A 20825-nucleotide genomic window follows, 5' to 3' on the forward strand; every position below is an offset into this window, starting at 1 on the left:
TACTGAGCTTTGGATATCAGGGACATCAATCATGAGATAAATGCCTCATTCAATTATAGTGAACGCACAGCTATTATATATAAAAGACTTTCAAACACTCCTTTGATCTATAGATGAAAAAATATAGATATATTTTTTAAATTCTTATACTGATTCAGTCTTATTCCCTGGTAGTGCTTTTAACATTTAGCTTAAATTGTCTCCAATAGTAGAATCTGAGAAAGCCAGAGATAAACCCACGCACATATGGTCACCTTATCTTTGATAAAGGAGGGAAGAATATACAGTGGAGAAAAGACAGCCTCTTCAGTAAGTGGTGCTGGGAAAACTGGACAGATACATGTAAAAGTATGAAATTAGAACACTCTCTAACACCATACACAAAAATAAACTCAAAATGGATTAAAGACCTAAATGGTAAGGCCAGACGCTATCAAACTCTTAGAAGAAAACATAGGCAGAACACTCTATGACATAAATCACAGCAAGATCCTTTTTGACACACCTCCTAAAGAAATGGAGATAAAAACAAAAATAAGCAGATGGGACCTAATGAAACTTAAAAGCTTTTGCACAGCAAAGGAAACCATAAACAAGACAAAAAGACAATGTTCAGAATGGGAGAAAATATTTGCAAATGAAGCAACTGACAAAGGATTAATCTCCAAAATTTACAAGCAGCTCATGCAGCTCAATATCAAAAAAAAAAAAAAAAAAACCCAATCCAAAAATGGGCAGAAGACCTAAATAGACATTTCTCCAAAGAAGATATACAGATTGCCAGCAAACACATGAAAGAATGCTCAACATCATTAATCATTAGAGAAATGCAAATCAAAATTACAGTGAGATATCATCTCACACGGGTCAGAATGGCCATCATCAAAAAATCTGTAAACAGGGCTTCCCTGGTGGCGCAGTGGTTGGGAGTCTGCCTGCCAATGCAAGGGACACGGGTTCGAGCACTGGTCTGGGAGGATCCCACATGCCGCGTAGCAGCTGGGCCCGTGAGCCGTGGCTGCTGAGCCTGCGCGTCTGGAGCCTGTGCTCCACAACAGGAGAGGCCGTGATAGTGAGAGGCCCGCGCACCGCGATGAGGAGTGGCCCCCGCTTGCCGCAACTGGAGAGAGCCCTTGCACGAAACGAAGACCCAACACAGCCATAAATAAATAAATAAATAAATAAATAAAGCAAACTGTCAACAAGTAAAAATGAATAAACACTATAAAAAAATCTGTAAACAATAAATGCTGGAGTAGGTGTGGAGAAAAGGGAACCCTCTTGCACTGTTGGTGGGAATGTAGATTGATACAGCCACTATGGAGAACAGTATGGAGGTTCCTTAAAAAACTAAAAATAGAACTACCATGCGACCCAGCAATCCCACTACTGGGCATATACCCTGAGAAAACCATCATTCAAAAAGAGTCATGTACCAAAATGTTCATTGCAGCTCTATTTACAATAACCAGGACATGGAAGCAACCTAAGTGTCCATCAACACATGAATGGGTAAAGAAGATGTGGCACATATATACAATGGAATATTACTCAGCCATAAAAAGAAACAAAATTGAGTTATTTGTAGTGAGGTGGACGGACCTAGAGTCTGTCATACAGAGTGAAGTAAGTGAGAAAGAGAAAAACAAATGCCATATGCTAACACATATATATGGAATCTAAGGGGGGAAAAAAAGGTCATGAAGAACATAGGGGCAAGACGGGAATAAAGACAGACCTACTGGAAAATGGACTTGAGGATATGGGGAGGGGGAAGGGTAAGCTGTGACAAAGTGAGAGAGTGGCATGGACATATATACACTACCAAACGTAAAATAGATAGCTAGTGGGAAGCAGCCGCATAGCACAGAGAGATCAGCTCGGTGGTTTGTGACCACCTAGAGGGATGGGATAGGGAGGGTGGGAGGGAGGGAGACGCAAGAGGGAAGAGATATGGGAACGTATGTATATGTATAACTGATTCACTTTGTTATAAAGCAGAAACTAACACACCATTGTAAAACAATTATACTCCAATAAAGATGTTAAAAAAAATTCCCATAAGAAATACAGTGGTCGTTTACTGAGCTTTAGATATCAGGGACAGCAATCATGAGATAAATGCCTCGTTCAGTTATAGTGAACTCACAGCTATTATATATAAAAGACTTTCAAACACTCCTTTGATCTATAGATGAAAAAATATAGATTTATTTTTTAAATTCTTATACTGATTCAATCTTATTCCCTGGTCGTGCTTTTAACATTTAGCTTAAATTGTCTCCAATGGTAGAATCTGAGTTAACTTTTGCCTTTTTAGAATACTCTGTTAAAGTAGTTGCATTGATATCAGTCATTTTCTTTATACATTATTCCTTTAATGTGAGCTCTCAATCTGAAATAGTTGAATATATCCTATCACTTTTAACTTACAGGAAAGGTAACCCACTTGGTTTAATTTTTTTGAAACTATAATATTCCTATTTATTTGCTTATATCTTTTTCACTTTGATAAATTGCAGGGAATGCAAGATGGAGATTGAAGACAAAAAGCAAGAACTCCTTGAAATGGATCAGGCACTTGAGGAGAGAAATTGGGAGCTAAAGCAAAGAGCAGCTCAAGTTGGTTTTCTTAACTATATATATATATTTTTTAAACTATATTTTAATGAAATTTTCTGTTAAAATACAATCACACAAGGTTTCAGAGGTCCCCTCTTTTTGGTAAAATAAACATTTTTATAGCTTTTTAAAAAATTCATTTATTTATTTTGGTGTGTTAGGTCTTTGTTGCTATGAGTGGGCTTTCTCTACTCTTCATTGCTGTGTGTGCGCTTCTTATTGAGGTGGCTTCTCTTGTTGCGGAACACGGGCTCTAGGCGTGCGGGCTTCAGTCGTGGTGCATGGGCTCAGTAGTTGTGGCTTGCGGGCTCTAGAGTGCAGGCTCAGTAGTTGTGGCTCGTGGGCTTAGTCGCTGCGCAGCATGTGGGATCTTCCCAGACCAGGGCTCGAACCCGTGTCCCCTGCATTGGCAGGCAGATTCTTAACCACTGTGCCACCAGGGAAGTCCCTTTATAGCTATTTCTTTTTTCTGTGCACATAAATATTTTTTAAATTAGAAATATGTCGTCTCTCTTTATCTTGCTATTTTTATAGCAGGTGGATTTTGGGGAATGAAGTTTAGCTTAGTATCTGAACCTTTTGATCTCTTATAATACTGTATATCAGAAGAAAATGGGATTAAAGGAGTTACTTGCTCAGCTAGTATTTATTGGAGGAACAAAAATATTCAGAAGGCATTATTTAGCAGCATCTTTTTTAAAAGACTTTATTATTTAGAGGAGTTTTAGGTTCACAGCCAAATTGAGCAGCAGGTAGAGAGATTTCCTGTAAACCCCCCACCCCCACAGATGCACAGCCTTCCCCATTATCAACATTCCCTGCCAGAATGGTACATTTGTTAAAGCTGACGAACCTATTGATACATTGACACTTCATAATCACCCAAAGTCCATAGTTTACATTACAGTTTACTTTTGTGTTATACGTTCTAGGAGTTTGGACAGCTATCCATCATTATGGTATCATTCAGAATATTTTCACTGCCCTAAAAATCCTCTGTGCCCCACCTATTCATCCCTCTCCCTCTTATCCCAACCCTGGCAACCACCGATCTTTTTTCTATCTCTCTAGTTTTGCCTTTTCCAGAATGTCATACAGTTGGAATCATATTGTATTGTATGTAACCTTTTCAGATTGACTTCTTTCACTTAGTAATATGCATTTAAGTTTCCTCCGTGTCTTTTCAAAGCTTATTTCTTTTTAGCATGGAATAGTATTCCATTGCCTGGATATATTATGGTTTATTTATCCATTCACCTATTGAAGGACATCTTGTATTGCCTTTGCTCCTTTGTCAAAGATCAGTCGACTATATTTACATGGGTTTGTTTCTGGTCTCTTCTGTTCTATTGATTTATTCACCTATTCTTTCATCAGTACCACACTGTCTTGATTACTGTACCTTTTTAGTAAGTCTTGAAGTTGGGTAATGTCAGTTTTCCAACTTTGTTCTCTTTCAAAATTGTGTTGGCCCTTCTGGGTTTTTTGCCTCTCCCTATAAACTTTAGAACCAGTTTGTTGATATCCACAAAATAACTTGCTGGGATTTTGATTGGCATTGCCTTGAATCTATACATCAAGTTGGGAAGAACTGACATCTTGACAATATTAAGTCTTCCTATCCATGAACATGAACTCTCTCTCCATTTATATAATTCTTTGATTTCTTTCATTGGAGTTTTATAGTTTTCCATATATAGATCTTGAATACGTTTTGTTAGATTTATAACTATTTCATTTTGGAGAATGCTAATATAAATGATAATTTTGTTTTTAACTTCAAATTTCTCTTGTTCATTGCTGGTACATGGGAAAGCAATTGATTTTTGTGTATTAATCTTGTATCCTGCAACCCTGCTATAATCACTTATTAGTTCCAGGAATTTTTTTGTCAAATCCTTTGGATTTTCTACCTAAGTCATCATGTCATCTGCAAACAAAGACAGTTTTATGTCTTCCTTCCCAACCTGTATACCTTTTATTTCCTTTTCTTGTCTTACTGCATTAGCTAGGACATCCTGTACAATGTTGAAAAGAAGTGGTACGATGGAATATCTTTGCCTTGTATCTGATCTTAATGGGAAAACTTTGAGTTGCTCACTGTTAAGTGTGATGTTAGCTGTTGGTTTTTTGTAGATATTCTTTATCAAGTTGAGGCAGTTACTCTCTATTCCTAGTTTACCAAGAGTTTTTATCATGAATAGATGTTGGATTTTGTCAAATGTTTTTTCTGCATCTATTAATATGATCATGTGATTTTCTTCTTTAGCCTATTGATGTGATCAGTTACATTAATTAATTTTCAAATGTTGAAAAAGCCTTTCATACCTAGAAAAAATCCTGCTTGTTGTGGTGTATAGTTCTTTTTATACATCGTTGGGTATGATTCAATAATATTTTATTGAGAATTTTTATATCTATGTCCATGAAAGATACTGGTCTGTAGTTTTCTTTCTTTATAATGTCTCTGTCTGGTTTTGGTATCAGGGTAATGCTGGCCTCAGAGAATGAGTATTTCTTCTGCTTCTATCTACTAAGTGAGAGTATAGAGAATTAGTATAATTTCTTCCTTAAATGTTTGGTAGAATTCAGCAATGAATCCATCTGAGTCTGGTGCTTTCTGTTTTGGAAAATTATTAATCATTGATTGAATTTCTTTAATAGATATAGGCTTGTTCAGATTGTCTCTTTCTTTTTGTGTGAGTTTTGGCAGATTGTGCCTTTCGAGTAACTCGTCTATTTCATCTAGTTTTATTAAATTCATGGACAGAGAGTTATTTGTAATATTTCTCTATTATCCTTTTAATATCCTTGAGATTTGTAGTAATATCTCCTCTTTCGTTTCTCATATTAGCAATTTATATCCTCTATCTTTTTTTTTTCTTTTTTTAAGTTAGTCTGGCTGGAGACTTATTTATATTATTGATCTTTTCAAGGAACCAGCTTTTGGCTTTGTTGATTTTCTCTGTTGATTTCCCAATTTTAATTTCACTGATTTCTGCTCTTTTATTATTTTTTTCTTCTGCTTAGTTTGGATTTAATTTGCTCTTCCTTTTCTAGTTACCCAAGGTAGAAGCTTAGATGATTCATTTTAGGCCTTTCTTCTTTTCTAATATATGCATTCAATGCTTTAGATGTTCCTCCAAGCAGTGCTTTTGCTGCATCCCACAATTTTCATGTTGCATTGTTATTTAGCAGCTTTTTTTTTTCTTAAATTTTATTGATTTTTTTGGGCTGCATTGGGTCTTTATTGCTGTGTGCGGGCTTTCTCTAGTTGTGGCGAGCAGGAGCTACTCTTGGTTGCAGTGTGCGGGCTTCACATTGCGGTTGCTTCTCTTTGTTGTGGAGCATGGGCTCTAGGTGCGCGGGCTTCAGTAGTTACAGCACGTGGATTCAGTAGTTTTGGCATGCGGGCTCTAGAGTGCAGGCTCAGTAGTTGTGGTGCACAGGCTTAGTTGCTCCGCGGCATGTGGGATCTTCCCGGACCAGGGATAGAACCCATGTCCCCTGTATTGGCAAGCAAATTCTTAACCACTGCACCACCAGGGAAGCCCTAGAAGCTTTTATCAAGCATAAAATGAAGTTTGAATCATTTTATTTGTCACTTATGTGAACATAATCATATATCGGGCTCTAGATCCAGTATTATTAAGCAATGATTATTTGTCTCATTCTTTTTTTTTTTTTTTTTTGCGCTACACGGGCCTCTCACTGTCGTGGCCTCTCCTGTTGCGGAGCACAGGCTCCGGACGCGCAGGCTCAGCAGCCATGGCCCACGGGCCCAGCTGCTCCGTGGCATGTGGGATCCTCCCAGACCGGGGCACAAACCCATGGCCCCTGCATCAGCAGGCGGACTCTCAACCACTGCGCCACCAGGGAAGCCCCTGTCTCATTCTTTTTAATAATTTAATTGAGATGCATTTATTCTTTAGTTATACCCACTATAAACAATTCTAAATCATATTCCAAGCACACAGTTTTCCATGTTAGAATAAAATTGAGTGACAGCTTAATGTTGATTTTGTACTTAGGTTACACATTTGGATATGACTGTTCATCAGTACAGGGGAGAAATGGAACAGAAAATAATTAAATTAGAGGGTACTCTGGAGAAATCAGAATTGGAACTTAAAGAAAGCAACAAACAGGTAAATTATTAAAAATTACGTGTTTTAAATTGTTTAAAAAAATAACTCCTTAACTGTAAGCATCTGTTATTCACATAATACAGCTTTTAATAGAATACAAACAATAAAAATACTGCATTATTTTACTTATTTATTTATTTATTTATTGTTTTTCACTGCGCTGTGTAGCTTGTGGGATCTTAGTTCCCCAACCAGGGATTGAACCTAGACCCTTGGCAGTGAGAGCATGGAGTCCTAACCACAGGACTGCCAGGGAATTCCCAATACTGCATAATTTTAATTATCTTGTACATCCTACATTATATTCACTTTCTTCTCAATTTTTTTCCCCAGCTTTATTGAGGTATAATTGACAAAAAATGGCATATATTTAAGATGTACAACATGATGTTTTAATGTACATACACATTATGAAATAATTACAGTAATCAAACTAATTAACATATCTACAACCTCATATAGTTACTTTTTTTTTTATGAGAACACATCAAGTATACAACATAGTATTACTAATTACAGTCATTCACTGTGCCATACATTGTATCTCCAGAATTTATTCATCCTGCCTAACGGAAACTTTGTACCCTTCTACCAACATTTCTCCTTTTCTCTGACTCCCCAGCTTCTGGTACTTACCCTTTTAATGTTATTTTGAATGTATTTTTTTTGTATGTCAATGGGTTCACATATTTATTATAATGTGTGCATATCTAAATATGTATAAAATATCTCTGGAAGGATTTGCAAGTAATTCTGTTAACTGTGGTTGCCTCTAAGGAAGGAACATAGTAAAGAAGGGGAGTTTGTTTTCACTAATTGTATTTTTTACCTCATGCAGATAATTACCTGTAAAATTATTTTGAAGGCCATGTAATGTGTGTTGTTTTAACGTACCTTTATTTTCCTTTCTTATACAAATGTGATTGAGACTTTCATCTCTTTTAGTTTTATTTTAGGTATACATATAAGCATTTTATTAGGCACAAGAATTCTGATGCTTATGTCAAAGTTATGGTTGTCTTAAGAAAAACACATTTTTGGCTCTTTGTTCTAATAAACTCACTCTCTTCTAAAATTAAGAAAAAAGAAAAACATTTTTAAATTTTTGCTATTTTAGATATACATGTGTAAAACCTGACTTACTTGGATTGCAGTTATGACTGAAGAATTATTTTTCTTTAGTTACATTAACATTGCTCTGTTTAAAATTCAGATAGAAGGTTTGAATGAAAAATTGCAAAATGCCAAAGAACAGCTTCGAGAAAAAGAGTTTATAACACTACAAAATGAACAGGAGATAAGTCAACTGAAAAAAGAAACTGTACGAACACAAGAAAAGATGAAAGAAATGGAAAGTGTAAGCAAATTATTTTTCTCCTAAGAAACAAGATTGATATAAATCTTTATGTTTTAAACTGATTGGTTTTAATATGTGATTGGTATTTAGTATGCACAGAAACTGTGCCATAAGTATTTTTAGGCTAATTATTTGTGCCAGATACCTATTATTTTCCTTACCTTATTAATTACTTTATTCTGATGTTCTAATTATAGGTGAGGTTATCATCTTATTTGTCTTTATATTCCTTATAGGCATTCGCATGATATCTCGCACATAGTAAATCCATGATATATGCTCACTTGGTCAATAAATATATGTATGTTTTAATTGAGAACCTACTATGTGATAGAACTGAAGATCAGCTATTAATAGGATGCACTCCTTTGTTCTTGAGGGACTCTATCCAGAGAATAAATTAACAGATAGTTGTATTTTATTGAGGCCAAGTACATTGAGTTGCCAGATAAAGTTTGATGACTTCATATCATCAGTTTGCATGTGTGTTGACTACTGAACTCATTCCACCCACTTGCCTTTTTTAAAAAGTGAATTTGCTTCTAAGAGCTCTCATGGATGTAACTTTTATTTGTTTTTAAATACTATACTCAACTTGAAAACTTAATATCAATATATAGCTCTTTATTGTGTTTGATTAATTGATTATCTGTCTCTTCCAGTTGAATATAAACTCCACAAGGGTAGCCACTTTGTCTCCTCTGTTCACTCCTTTATCCTCAACACCTAGAATAGTACGTATCACATAGTAAGCATGAATAAATATTTGTTGGATTATATATCAATACATAAATTAAGCAGGGTCTCTGAGACCAAGTTTGGGCCCCAGTGAGAAAAAAAAAAGGTTACTGGCTCAATCATTTCATGTTCCCTAACAAGGGCTGGCTAAAAATATTTACTTGAGATTTATACTGATATACAACACAGTTGGACCTTAGGCCCCCATTCTAGACATTAGGGTCCTAGTGATTTGTACTGCTTTCTTTCCTTCTTATCAGCCCTAAAGTCAAGCGTCATTATCTACCATCTAATCTACCTCACTGAGCCAATTTAGAACTAATTTACTTCTTACTGATTTTTTTTTCTCTAAGAAATAATACTTTACTGGGGATTTAACTGAGGAATGTAAAAGTTTTTCAGAGGGAGTAGTAGTCCCAATAACAAATTTCCCTTTTGCAGAGAATAAGATCATCCTTAACCAAGCTGTGTAGATTAATGGTAGGTTTTGATTATTCATGCCAGTATATTCTCCATCTTTGACATGGATAGTCAAATATTAATGTCTTTCTTCTCTTTATATTATTATATATTCTGTGATGTTGCATCATAATGTTAAAGGATTATGCAGCTTGCATATTAAAGTCATGTAAAATATACCAGTGAGTCCCAGATTTATTACAGTACTTCTGTCATTTTTTTATCATTAAAAAAGAAGAAAACATTTTCTGAATGTCAGTTTCACAGTGGATAATATTCATATGTTAAATTATATAGAGGTTTAGTTGGGAGGGGGTAAGTCATTTATTAAAAGAGAAATCAGAGTAAGAATAGGTTATCTGTATCATTTTATTTTGAAACCTACAAATATCTTGTGCATTTCAGGTTATGAAAGAGCAGGAACAGTACATTGCAACTCAGTACAAGGAGGCCATAGATTTGGAGCAAGAATTGAGGCTAACTCGGGAGCAGATGCAGAACTCTCATACAGAATTGGTGGAGGCTCGTCGTCAACAAGTCCAAGCACAGAGAGAAGTAGAAAAGCTGTCAAGTGAACTGGAGGAAATAAAGCAACTCTCTAAAGAGAAAGTAATCCCTATTCTAATTTTACCTTACTGAAAATACTAAAAGTTCTAACATTTACTTTTTCGACTATAGAATATAGTTCTTACAAAAGTTAATTGTGTTCCACAACAATATGAATGTATTTAATGCCACCAAATTTTACACTTAAAAATGGTTAAGGTGGTAAATTTTATGTTATGTGTATTTTACCCAAATTTTTTAAAAAACTGTTATATTTAGCACAGCATTGTGGTGTAACTTGGACGTCTCTCAGAACTGAGTATTAGTCAAACTAATTAGTTTTCAATAAAATGAGTTATAAAGCACTTTCAGACTTTCAAGTGAATTTGAGCTATCACTCAAACAAAAAAATAAATCTAATAAATCTTTTTTTTAAGATTTATTTATTATTTATTTATTTTATTTAATTTATTTTTGGTTGCATTGTGTCTTAGTTGCAGCACGCGGGAACTTCATTGAGGCATGTGGGATCTTTCATTGCAGCACACAGGCTCTTCGTTGCGGCGCATGGGCTTCTCTCTAGTTGTGTGCAGGCTCCAGGGCGCGTGGGCTCTGTAGTTGTGGCGCTTGGGCTCCAGGGCGCCTGGGTTCTGTAGCTTGCAGCACGCGGGCTCTAGTTGAGGCACGCGAGCTCAGTAATTGTGGCACACTGGCTTAGTTGCCCCGTGGCATGTGGGCTCTTAGTTCCCTGACCAGGAATCGAACCCGCGTCCCCTGCACTGTAAGGCAGATTCTTTACCACTGGACCACCAGGGAAGTCTTTAATAAGTCTTTTTTAGTAAAAACTTTTTACATTTGTAGCCATTCATATATGAAAACTGACTATCTAAATTTATAACTGTTAGAAACCTGCAGTCCAGAACCCTTGGGGAGGAAAAGGGCTTTTAAATAGCAAGAGCACTAATATAGATTGTATTTCCCTAGTATTAGATAGAAAGTTAACAACTTGGCTTAAAAATATTTAGATTGATATATGTGAGTTAATTACTTAGACTTCGAGAAAAATGTATTTATTGGTATTCTAGAAAAGTTCTTGTGATTTTTCTGCTTTCTATTATGGTTACTAATTCAGTATGGGAATTGAGTAAAAATGTTTTTACATTTAGCCTTGGTTAACCTAATGACATTTTTATTCACATTTCTGGGTGGTTAGACTAATAAAAAATATACAGGGAAGTTTTACTAGAATGTCGGGCACATGGGAGTCTACTAGGAAAAGGGAGGCTGTCGACTTTTATCTCATTTCTGTCCTTATCAATAGTATCTAAATGTAGTATAATTGATTTTATCTGATAAATTAAGCTCATTTAATCAAATAAGTAAGTGAAAGTGCGGAATTATTAAAAATGACATTTTAGGCCTTCCCTGGTGGCGCAGTGGTTAAGAATCTGCCTGCCAATGCAGGGGACATGGGTTCGAGCCCTGGTCCTGGAAGATCCCACATGGTGCGGAGCAACTAAGCACGTGCGTCACAACTACTGAGCCTGCTCTCTAGAGCCTGCAAGCCACAACTACTGAAGCCCATGTGCCACAACTACTGAAGCCCATGCACCTAGAGCCAGTGCTCCGCAACAAGAAAAGCCACCACAATGAGAAACATGTGCACTGCAACCAAGAGTAGCCCGCACTTGATGCAGCTAAAGACAGCCCGTGTGCAAAAACGAAGACCCAATGCAGCCCCAACGCAACCAAAGATAAATAAATAAATAAATAAATAAATAATTTTTAAATGACACTTTAGGGCTTCCCTGGTGGCACAGTGGTTAGGAATCCGCCTGCCAACGCAGGGAACACGGGTTCGAGCCCTGGTCCAGGAAGATCCCACATGCTGCAGAGCAACTAGGCCCGTGCGCCACAACTACTGAGCCCCCGTGCCTCAACTCCTGAAGCCTGCGTGACTAGAGCCCGTGCTCCACAACAAGAGAAGCCACCACAGTGAGAAGCCCACGCACCACAACGAAGAGTAGCCCCTGCTCGCTGCAACTAGAGAAAGCCTGCGCAGCAACAAAGACCCAATCCAGCCAAAAATAATAAATAAACAAAATACATTTATTTTTAAAAAATGACACTTTAAGTATTATATTTTAACCCAAAAATCTAAGTTTACATTCATGCGTTAATCTTTTAATGTGGGACCAAATCTTGGTTTTTGGTGTATGGTAGGATCACTTGATTAAAATTCCACCTAGTCTTTCTTGCATAAACCATGCTCATATTCCATCATCTATAGTTTCCAATTTTGGTTTCTTAAAATGGAAAAAGAATTGAAAGACATTTGTGAATCAATCAGAGGATAGCATCTCTTATATTTTTTATGGGATTTCACACAATATTTTACAACTATCCTGACTGGTTCTAATTGGGTAGCAAATGTTTGTGACTCACTCATTGAATTTTCTCAACGCATATAACTTAGTTTATAAAAACATCCCTTTTACATGCATATTTCATCAATGTTCATAATGTATAATAAAATTACATAATTGTAGTCACAAACACAACTAGCATAAATAGGTCTGGATAAATACACAACTGACTGTAGATAAGCAAACAGCACATCTGGTGAGCAAAAATGCATACCCATACCTAAGAGCAGACTATTATCTGCCAAAGTTCAGTGTTCTGTGGTTATTAGTTTATTTTACAAAACACATTGGTTAGTGAACTTCTATTATATTATGATAACAAACAATATACTGATACTTTCCCATTAGTACTCTCTTAAACATCTAGATTAAAATCTAGATTAATACATTTTTAAAGTGTACATTTAATATGGTAACTGTGTATGAGTATATAGTATTATAAAAGATTAAGATACTTCTATAAATGTGCTGAGTTGTTTAGCTATAATAACCAAATAAACAAGTAATGTAACCTTTACTTAATATGTCATTTTAAGGAAGCTCATGGAAAACATTTAGCTGAAGAACTGAGGACTTCTCAAGTACGTGAAGCTCAGTTAGAAGCAAGAATGCAAGCAGAAATCAAGAAATTGTCAGCAGAAGTAGAATCTGTCAAAGAAGCTTATCATCTAGAGGTAAATAAAAATTTAATTTGTTCTATTACCCCCTGCTAAAGTGTGTTGATCTATCTGAACAAAGTATAAGTCTAGCTCTTAAATGTTCATTATAGAGTAATACATGTAGTCTTCCATTTCTGGTATCCTAAACATATAACTTTCGCTTCATATCCAGTGAACTAATATTCTGTGGGGTTAAGAGCTTGAATTCTTTAGCCAGGCATCCTGGTTCTAAATCTCAGCTCATTACTTGACACTTATGTAACCTTGGGCAACTAACTTAACATCTTTAACTAAAATGGATATAATAATGCTATCTATTTCATAAAACTGTGTTGAGGATTAAATGAATTAGTGTTAGTTAAAGTTCTTACACCAGAGCCTGGCACATCATTATCATTGTATCATTGGTTATAAAATAGTGCTTGCCAAAACTAACTGGAGGTATTTAATAACCAATATAAGCCGTTTCATGTGATGTAGATCTGTTAATGTGTTGTAATTTTCAACATTTGCTCTGATAGTAAGTTAGAGAGGCAGTACAATACTTTTTATCTATCCATGTGTCCTGAGCCTTTTTAGAAATGGGCAGTGTCACCCATTAGAATAACATTTCATGTCTTTTTAAAAACTATATTTGAAGATATCCAGAATTTATGTTTAAGATCTGAATAAATTACTTATGAAGTTCTAATAAAGCCTTTTTCCATATGGCAATGGTTGCAAATACATTTATATTAAACTCATTTCTAGGGAGTTTGGTAACATCTTTGTGAGGGATAAGTTGGGTTTGTGGTCACCATGTCTTGTTTAAATGCATTTAGAGTCAAATCTCTTTGAAAACATTGTCTGCCAAACAAAACACATTTGCTGAATCCAGTCCTCAGGCCAAGAGATTACAACCTTTGGTCTTTAGAGACAAATGTGAATGCTGATGAGTTCAGCATAATTATTTGATATTAGCTGGTCAACTTAGTGACCATCAGTAATAATTGGTCCATCTCAAGTATTTGCCAGGAACTACTCAGTATGCTGTTATTACGTGGTCTGAATTTCTGCTTTTATTTTAATCATCCAACTTTTTACTTTTAGTTTTATAAGCATCCTGAAATTATTTATAAGCAGATAGTACATAAAATGAATTGTAAAAATTGGTTCTAGTATTGCTATTTAATATCTGGTATTAATATTTTATATGCATCATATAAAAACACCTAATGTGGACACTCGCACAGGGGCTGCAACTGGTGTCTTGGAGGCCTGTCGGGGACGAAGGCAACCAGCACAATGCTTTTCCAGTCAGGCCCCAGACATGCTGGTCCTTTTAAGCCTCGTGGTGAAACAGCTGTTTAACCCATTCAAACAGAAAAATGAAAGCTCTACATAGGAACACGATGTGAATGGAAGAGACCTTTCATTATGCAAACAGTATGGCACTCTAAACAGACACTAAAAACAGCTCTCATCTTAAGAACCCAGCACTTGTGTCACAGTAAAAGTTAGATGCTGGTGGAACAGCTTTTGATAAATGAAGGCTTCCAGCCAGACGGTGATACCTTTGGACCCATCTTGCATTCGTGATCAGATTGGATACCTCCCATCCTGAGGCTCCCCAAGACTTCTGAAAAGTTTTTCAGTGATCCTTACAGAAAGACACCCTCTCCAAAGAAATGCAGTATTTATATACAGTGCATTGGATCTCTAGGAAACACCAGAGTTATCAGTGAAGAATATATTAAATGACTCAAGGGCTACTGTGAAGCATTTTTCTGTAGCTTGACAGTAAAGCTCCTAGAACCAGTTCCTGTCTCTGCAAGGTGTTCTTTTAGAGTCAGTGATAATATACAAAACCTACAAATCATGCAGGGCACACCCTAAGTTCTAAAAAATTAGAAACCTAAAGATGCCTTCTGTGTTGTGGGAATAACATTGATTGAGCTTTACCCAAGAGATTCCCTGGAATTTTGCCTTTGGACAGGCCTCTTTAACAGATGGTATGGGGATATTCAGCCTTGTCAGGTATGGCGGGTTTTTTTATTGTTTATCTTATGAAGGCAAGGTAAAGAAGCTGCAGAGAACACCTTCAAACGACTATTCAATTTTTGATAACTATTACATTCCTGAAATGACTAGTGTTTTGTCACTTTGATCCTATAAGACTTTAACCCATGAGATTGGACATATATTTGGACTTTAACGCTGCCAGTGGCTTGAACATCTAATACAAAGTTCCAAAGATTTGGAAAAAGCTGACCAGTGCCCCCTAAACCTTTACCCTATCTGTTTACACAAGTTACAGCATGCTATTGGTTGTAGCACTGTGGAAGGGTACAAAGCGCTGGTGAGGTGGATTGAAGATGAATCTGCTGACACACCTCCCTCCAAAACATAGTCATGAGAATAATGTGAACTTGCCAAAACCTGTAGAAGCCTTTAAGGAATGGAAAGAGTGGATAATAAAATGCCTTGCTATTTTCCAAAAATAAGGACCTTCAAATAGGAGTAATTAAAATAAATACTTACAGGTTAAAAAATACATATATAGGTTTTTTGTTGTTTTTCTTAACAAAGATATTTTTAAAGTGTGTATGTTGGTTGAATATAAAAATGAGAGAATATGTCATTAAAGTAATAGGAAAGGGGATCAATAATTTTTAACTGTAATTTTTAAAATACAGGTTTCAGAGTTGTCAGACAAGTCATTTAATTGCAAAACTCCTGATTTTTTTTCAGTGAAAATGAGATTTTTTTGAACTTTATTATGGAAAATTTTAAACATACTCAAAAGTAGAATGATATAAATCTTCCTATATATTGTTCAACTTCAGTAATTATCAACTCACGGCCAATTTGATTTAATCTATAAGTATGTTGACCATCTCTTTTATCTAAAAGGAAATACTTTTGAGAATGAAAAAGGGTGCTATTAGTAACTACACCAGGATACCAGGCATAACTGTAGGCAAACTGGGAAGTATGGCCACCATATCTTTAACCTCACTCACTTCCCTTTCTTCCCTCCCCCACACTCCCCCATGTATCACATATTGTTTTGAAGCAAATCCCAAACATGATTGTTTCATCAGTAAACATTTCTAAAAGATAAGGGCTATTTTAATAAATTTATTTATTTATTTTTATTTTTGGCTGCGTTGGGTCTTCATTGCGGTGCGCGGGCTTCTCATTGCGGTGGCTTCTCTTGTTGCAGAGCACAGGCTCTAGGCACGGGGGTTTCAGTAGTTGTGGCTCGCGGGCTCTAGAGCGCAGGCTCAGTAGTTGTGGCGCACGGGCTTAGTTGCTCTGAGGCCTGTGGGATCTTCCTGGACCAGGGCTCGAACCCGTGTCCCTGCATTGGCAGGTGGATTCTTAACCACTGCGCCATTAGGGAAGTCGGATGAGGGCTATTTTAAAAAAACATAACCACAATGCTATTATCACACCTAAAAATTGACTTTAATTCCTTAATATCATCAAACATCCAATCATTGTTCAGATTTCCTCAGTTATCGCAAAAATGTCTTTATAGCTGTTTGTTCAAATCAGGATCCAAAAGAAGTCCATGCTATTTAGTTAACTGTTCTTAAGTAAATTTAAAACTATGGGTTCCTTCTCCCCTTTTTCCCTCTAGTATGTTATTTGTTGAGAAATCATGTTTGTAACTACAAACAGAACTTACTTTCATTTAAGTGGAAATGGAAAGTATTAGAATGTTGTTGAAACCAACTTCACCCTGTTTTCTTTCTTCCTTTCCTTTTCAATTTTGGGGCTATGTAGATGATTTCACATCAGGAGAAGCATGCAAAGTGGAAGATCACTGCTGATTCTCAAAAGACTTCTGTTCAGCAACTAAATGAACAGTTAGAGAAAGCAAAACTAGAATTAGAAGAAGCTCAGGACACTGTGAGCAATTTGCATCAGCAAGTCCAAGACAGGAATGAAGTAATTGAAGCTACAAATGAAGCATTACTTATTAAAGTAAGTAAACATATAAAAGTACATAAAGCAGAACTATAATGAAGTAAATTTATGACTTATTTTCCCATCCTTGTAGTTTGTAGAGGACTAAATAACCAAAAATTGACCTGTTTGAATAAAATGCACTTTATTTAGAAGACACTGAATTTGGACATTATTAATTTGATATGTATCATATTACCACAGGAGAAATAGTTTATGTTCAACCATGAACTTTAAAAAAATTTTTTGTGTGTGTGTGTGAGAACATTCAAGTTCTACTCTTTCAGCAAATTTCAATTATACAACTAGTGTTACCAACTATAGTCATCATGTTATACATTAGATCCCTCAGACTTTAGTCATCTTATACCTGAAAGGTTGTACCCTTTTAGCAACCTCTCCTATTTCCCCCACCACCCAGCCTCTGGCAACCACTTTCCTGCTCACTGTTTCTATGAGTTTGACTTTTTTAAGATTACACACATAAGTGATATCATGCAGTATTTGTCTTTCTCTGTTTTATTTCACTTAGCATAATGCCCTCAAGGTCCATTCATGTTGTTCCAAAGGGCACATTGTATATTCCATTGTATGTATATTTACCACATCTTTTTTTTAACATCTTTGTTAGAGTATAATTGCTTTACAATGGTGTGTTAGTTTCTGCTTTATAACAAAGTGAATCAGTTATACATATACATATGTCCCCATATCTCTTTCCTCTTGTTTCTCCCTCCCTCCCACCCTCCCTATCCCACCTCTCTAGGTGGTCACAAGGCACCGAGCTGATCTCCCTGTGCTTTGTGGCTGCTTCCCACTAGCTATCTATTTTACGTTTGGTAGTACATCTTCTTTATCCATTCATCCGTTGATGGGCACTTAGGTTTTTCCTTATCTGAGCTATTGTGAATAATGCTGCAATGAACATAGGAGTACAGATATCTCTGATAACCTGTTTTCATTCCCTTTGAATATATACCCAGAAGTGGTATTGCTGGATCAAATGATAGTTCTATTTTTAATTTTTGGAGGAACCTCCATGCTGTTTTCCTTAATGGCTGTACCAGTTTACATGCCCACCAACAGTGCACAAGGGCTCCCTTTTTTCCACACCCTTGCCAACACTCATCTCTTGTCTTTTTGATGATAGCCATTCTGACAGTATAAGGTGATATCTCATTTGATTTTGATTTGCATTTCCCAGATGATTAGTGATATTGAGTACCTTTTCATGTACCTATTGGCTCTTTGTATATCTTTTTTGAAAAAAATGTATATTCAGTTCCTCTGCCCAGTTTTTAATTAGATTGTTTCTTTGCTTTTGAGTTGTATGAGTTCTTTATGTATTTTGGATATTAACTCCTTATCAGTAAATGATTTGCAAATATTTTTCCCATTCTGTGGGTTGCCTTTTCATTTTATTGGTTTCCATTGCTGTGCAGAAGCTTTTTAGTTTATATAGTCCCTCTTTTTTATTTTTGCTTTTGTTGCCTTTGCTTTTAGTGTCAAATCCAAAAAATAATCACCACGCCTGATATCAAGGTGCTTACCCCATGTTTTTTCTTATAAGAGTTTTATGGTTTCAGGTCATAAATTTAAGTTTTTAATACAGTTTGAGTTGATTTTTATGTATAGTGTAGGATCGGGGTCCAGTTTCATTCTTTTGCATCTGGCTCTCCAGTTTTGCCAGCACCATTCATTGAAGATACTATTCTTTCCATTGTATTGTATATTCTTAGCTCCTTTGTCATAAATTAATTGGCTATACATGCATGGGTTTATTTCTAGGTCATCTGTTCTGTTCCATTGATCTCTGTGTCCATTTCTATGCTAATATGTACTACACTATAGCTTTGTAACATGGTTTGCAATCAGGAATTGTGATGCTTCCAGCTTTGTTCTTCTTCAAGATTGCTTTGGTTATTTGGGGTCTTTTGTGGTTCCATACAAATTTTAGGATACCTTGTTCTATTTCTGTGAAAAATGCCATTGGAATTTTGATGGGGGTTGAATTGAATCTGTAGATCACTTAGGATAGTAAGGACATATTCACAATATTAATTATTCCAGTTCATGAGCACAGAATATCTTTCCATTTATTTGTATCTTCTTCAGTTTCTTTCATCAGTGTCTTACAGTTTTCAGTGTACAGGTCTTTCACCTCCTTGGATAAATGTTTTTCTAGGCATTTTATTCTTTTTAATGAAATTATAAATGGGATTATTTTACTAATTTCTCTTTCTGATAATTCATTATTAATATATAGAAGTACAACAGATTTTTATATACTTATTTTGTATCCTGCTGTTTACTGAATTCATTTACTAGTTCTAACAGTTTTTTGATGGCATCTTTAGGGTTTTCAATATATATAATATCATGTCATTTACAAACAGTTACAGTTTTACTTCTTCCTTTCCAATTTGGATTCCTTTTATTCCTTTTTCCCCCCCCCTAATTTCTCTGGCTAGGACTCCCAATTCTGTATTGAATAGAAGTGGTGAGAGTGGGCATCCTTGTCTTGTTCCTGATCTTAAAGGAAATGCTTTCAGTTTTTTTTTTTTTTTTTTTTTTTTTTGGTGGTACGTGGGCTTCTCATTGTCGTGGCCTCTCCCGTTGTGGAGCACAGACTCCGGACGCGCAGGCCCAGCAGCCATGGCTCACGGGCCCAGCCGCTCCGCGGCATGTGGGATCTTCCTGGACCGGGGCACGAACCTGTGTCCCCTGCATCGGCAGGCGGACTCTCAACCACTGCACCACCAGGGAAGCCCTGCTTTCAGTTTTTCACTGTTGAGTAATATGTTAACTGTGGGTTTGTCGTATATGACCTTTATTATGTTGGGGTACATTCCCCCTATAACCACGTGTTGTGCATTTTCATCATGAATGGATATTGAACTTTGTCAGGTGCTTTTTCTGCATCTTTTGAGATGATCATATGACTTTTATCCTTCATTTTGTTAATGTGGTATCTCATTGATTTGCAGATGTTGAACCATCCTTATGTCCCTGGACCTAATCCCACTTGATCATGGTATATGATTCTTTTAATGCATTGTTGAATTCAGTTTGCTAATATTTTTTTTAATATTTATTTATTTTAAAGTACTTTTTTAAATTAAGTGATATTGGAGTATAGTTGCTTTACAATGTTGTGTTAGTTTCTGCTGTACAGCAAAGTGAATCAGTTATACATATACATACATCCACTCTTTTTTAGATTCCCTTCCCATCTAGGTCACCACAGAGCACTGAGTAGAGGTCCCTGTGCTAGACAGTAGGTTCTCATTTGTTATCTATTTTATTTATAGTGCTGTATATATGTCAGTCCCAATCTTCCAGTTCATCCCATCTGCCTACCTTCCCCCCTTGGTAACCATAAGTTTGTTTTCTATATCTGTGACTCTATTTCTGCTTTTCAAATAAGTTCATCTGTACCATTTTTCTAGATTCCACATGTAAGTGATATTATATGATATTTGTCTTTCTCTTTCTGACTTACTTCACTCCGTATGACAGTCTCTAGGTCCATCCATGTCTCTGCAGATGGCATTATTTCGTTCCTTTTTGTAGCTGAGTAATATTCCATTGTATATATGTACCACATCTTCTTTATGCATTCCTCTGTTGATGGACATTTAGGTTGCTTCCATGTCCTGGCTGATGTAAGTAGTGCTGCAATGAACATCAGGGTGGATGCATCCTTTCAAATTATGGTTTCCTCCAGATATATGCCCAGGAGTGGGATTGCTGAATTGTATGGTAGCTCTATTTTTAGTTTTTTAAGGAACCTCCATCATGGCTGTACCAATTTATATTCCCACCAACAGTGTAGGAGGGTTCCCTTTTCTCCACACTGTCTCCAGCATTTATTGTTTGTAGATTTTTTGATGATGGCCATTCATTTTGCTAATAT

The 20825-nt window shown here is 36.1% G+C and overlaps 1 protein-coding gene and 1 pseudogene across 2 annotated transcripts in view; both read left to right on the plus strand.

Moving 5' to 3' along the window:
• Window positions 1-19943, plus strand: part of CCDC18 (coiled-coil domain containing 18) — a 99961-nt gene extending 80018 nt beyond the window's left edge. Inside the window, exons 22-28 of the mRNA XM_079698481.1 lie at window positions 2523-2622; window positions 6654-6770; window positions 7984-8127; window positions 9730-9933; window positions 12833-12970; window positions 16727-16927; window positions 19897-19943. Of these exons, the coding sequence (XP_079554607.1) occupies window positions 2523-2622; window positions 6654-6770; window positions 7984-8127; window positions 9730-9933; window positions 12833-12970; window positions 16727-16927; window positions 19897-19938 (946 nt within the window). The 3' untranslated portion in view covers window positions 19939-19943. The remainder of the gene's footprint in view (window positions 1-2522; window positions 2623-6653; window positions 6771-7983; window positions 8128-9729; window positions 9934-12832; window positions 12971-16726; window positions 16928-19896) is intronic.
• On the plus strand, window positions 14481-15438 carry LOC307049105 (archaemetzincin-2-like; annotated as a pseudogene). Its single transcript has one exon. The product of its transcript is annotated as an archaemetzincin-2-like (transcript).
• Window positions 19944-20825: the final 882 nt, after the last annotated feature.

The sequence above is a fragment of the Hyperoodon ampullatus genome (genome assembly GCF_949752795.1).
Source record: "Hyperoodon ampullatus genome assembly, chromosome: 2".
Lineage (NCBI taxonomy): Eukaryota > Metazoa > Chordata > Mammalia > Artiodactyla > Ziphiidae > Hyperoodon > Hyperoodon ampullatus.